Raw genomic sequence first — 1,316 nt, forward strand, 5'->3', positions numbered from 1 at the left:
TCAGAGTTAGCATGCTAGCATGTGTATCAGAGTTAGCATGTTAGTGTGTGTCTCACAGGGTTCCGTGTTCCGGGAGTTTCTCCTGACTAAACTGATCAATGCAGAGATTTCGTGTTACCGAGCCGAGCGCTTCAGTAAACTGGAGGTAATAAAGCTATAAGAAATCAAATCTTCTCTACACACAGACACCTGTCTCACTCTCGTCTCTCTCTCTCTGTATCAGCTTCTCTACACAGACACCTGTCTCACTCTCTCTTTCTTCCCTAAAGCTGCGCACTCGCTCTTCTCTGCTGGAGGCGCTGAGATCAGAGCTGTCCTCACGCTCCCAGTGCATGATGGGAAACTCAGCACTGCCCACCAGCACAGTGGCCCCGCCTCCAGAGGGGGGAGGAGGATTCATTGAAAACTTTAAAGTGAGATCATACAGTGGTTTATTAACTAATACACACCTGTGTAGTGTGAATCTGTCTGTCTGACTCTCTATCCTCCTGTCTCTTTCTCTACTGTCTGTCTCCTCATTATGCCCATTTCTCTTTGTCTTCTGTCTCTCCTTCTTCTGTCTCCTTTACTTCCTGTCTCCCTCCTTCTGTCTGTCTCTCCTGTAGAGAGCTATAAGAGTGCGCAGTCACTCTTTTGACACATTAGGAGTTGTGAAGAAGACAGGAGGTCAGAAACAACGGGTAAAATCACACACACACACACACACACACACACACACACACACACACACACACGTAGAACACTCAGGGTTGCCAGGTCAGTCTATTTCCTTTTTTTAATATCTGAGGTGAGAGTGAGTCTGCAGGTTGTGTGTGGATTCATTCATTATTTTATTCAAGAAAAATAAATGATTTACACCTAAATTCAACACCACGTCTGACAACACATACACCACCAGGTCCAACACCACATCCAACACCACATCCAACACCCCATACACCACCACATCCAACACCACATACACCACCAGGTCCAACACCACATCCAACACCCCATACACCACCACATCCAACACCACATACACCACCACATACACCACCAGGTCCAACACCACATCCAACACCCCATACACCACCACATCCAACACCACATACACCACCACATACACCACCAGGTCCAACACCACATACACCACCACATCCAACACCACATACACCACCACATCCAACACCACATACACCACCACATACACCACCACATACACCACCGGGTCCAACACCACATCCAACACCCCATACACCACCACATCCAACACCAGGTCCAACACCACATACACCACCAGGTCCACCACCACATCCAACACCACATACACCACC

The 1,316-nt window shown here is 48.0% G+C and overlaps 1 protein-coding gene across 1 annotated transcript in view; it reads left to right on the top strand.

Moving 5' to 3' along the window:
- rap1gapl (RAP1 GTPase activating protein-like) overlaps window positions 1-1,052 on the top strand; it is a 9,265-nt gene extending 8,213 nt beyond the window's left edge. The window contains exons 15-17 of the mRNA XM_053641226.1: window positions 59-145; window positions 270-413; window positions 606-1,052. Coding sequence (XP_053497201.1) covers window positions 59-145; window positions 270-413; window positions 606-779 — 405 coding nt within the window. The 3' untranslated portion in view covers window positions 780-1,052. The remainder of the gene's footprint in view (window positions 1-58; window positions 146-269; window positions 414-605) is intronic.
- Window positions 1,053-1,316: the final 264 nt, after the last annotated feature.

Source organism: Ictalurus furcatus, chromosome 1 (assembly GCF_023375685.1).
Source record: "Ictalurus furcatus strain D&B chromosome 1, Billie_1.0, whole genome shotgun sequence".
Classification (NCBI taxonomy): domain Eukaryota; kingdom Metazoa; phylum Chordata; class Actinopteri; order Siluriformes; family Ictaluridae; genus Ictalurus; species Ictalurus furcatus.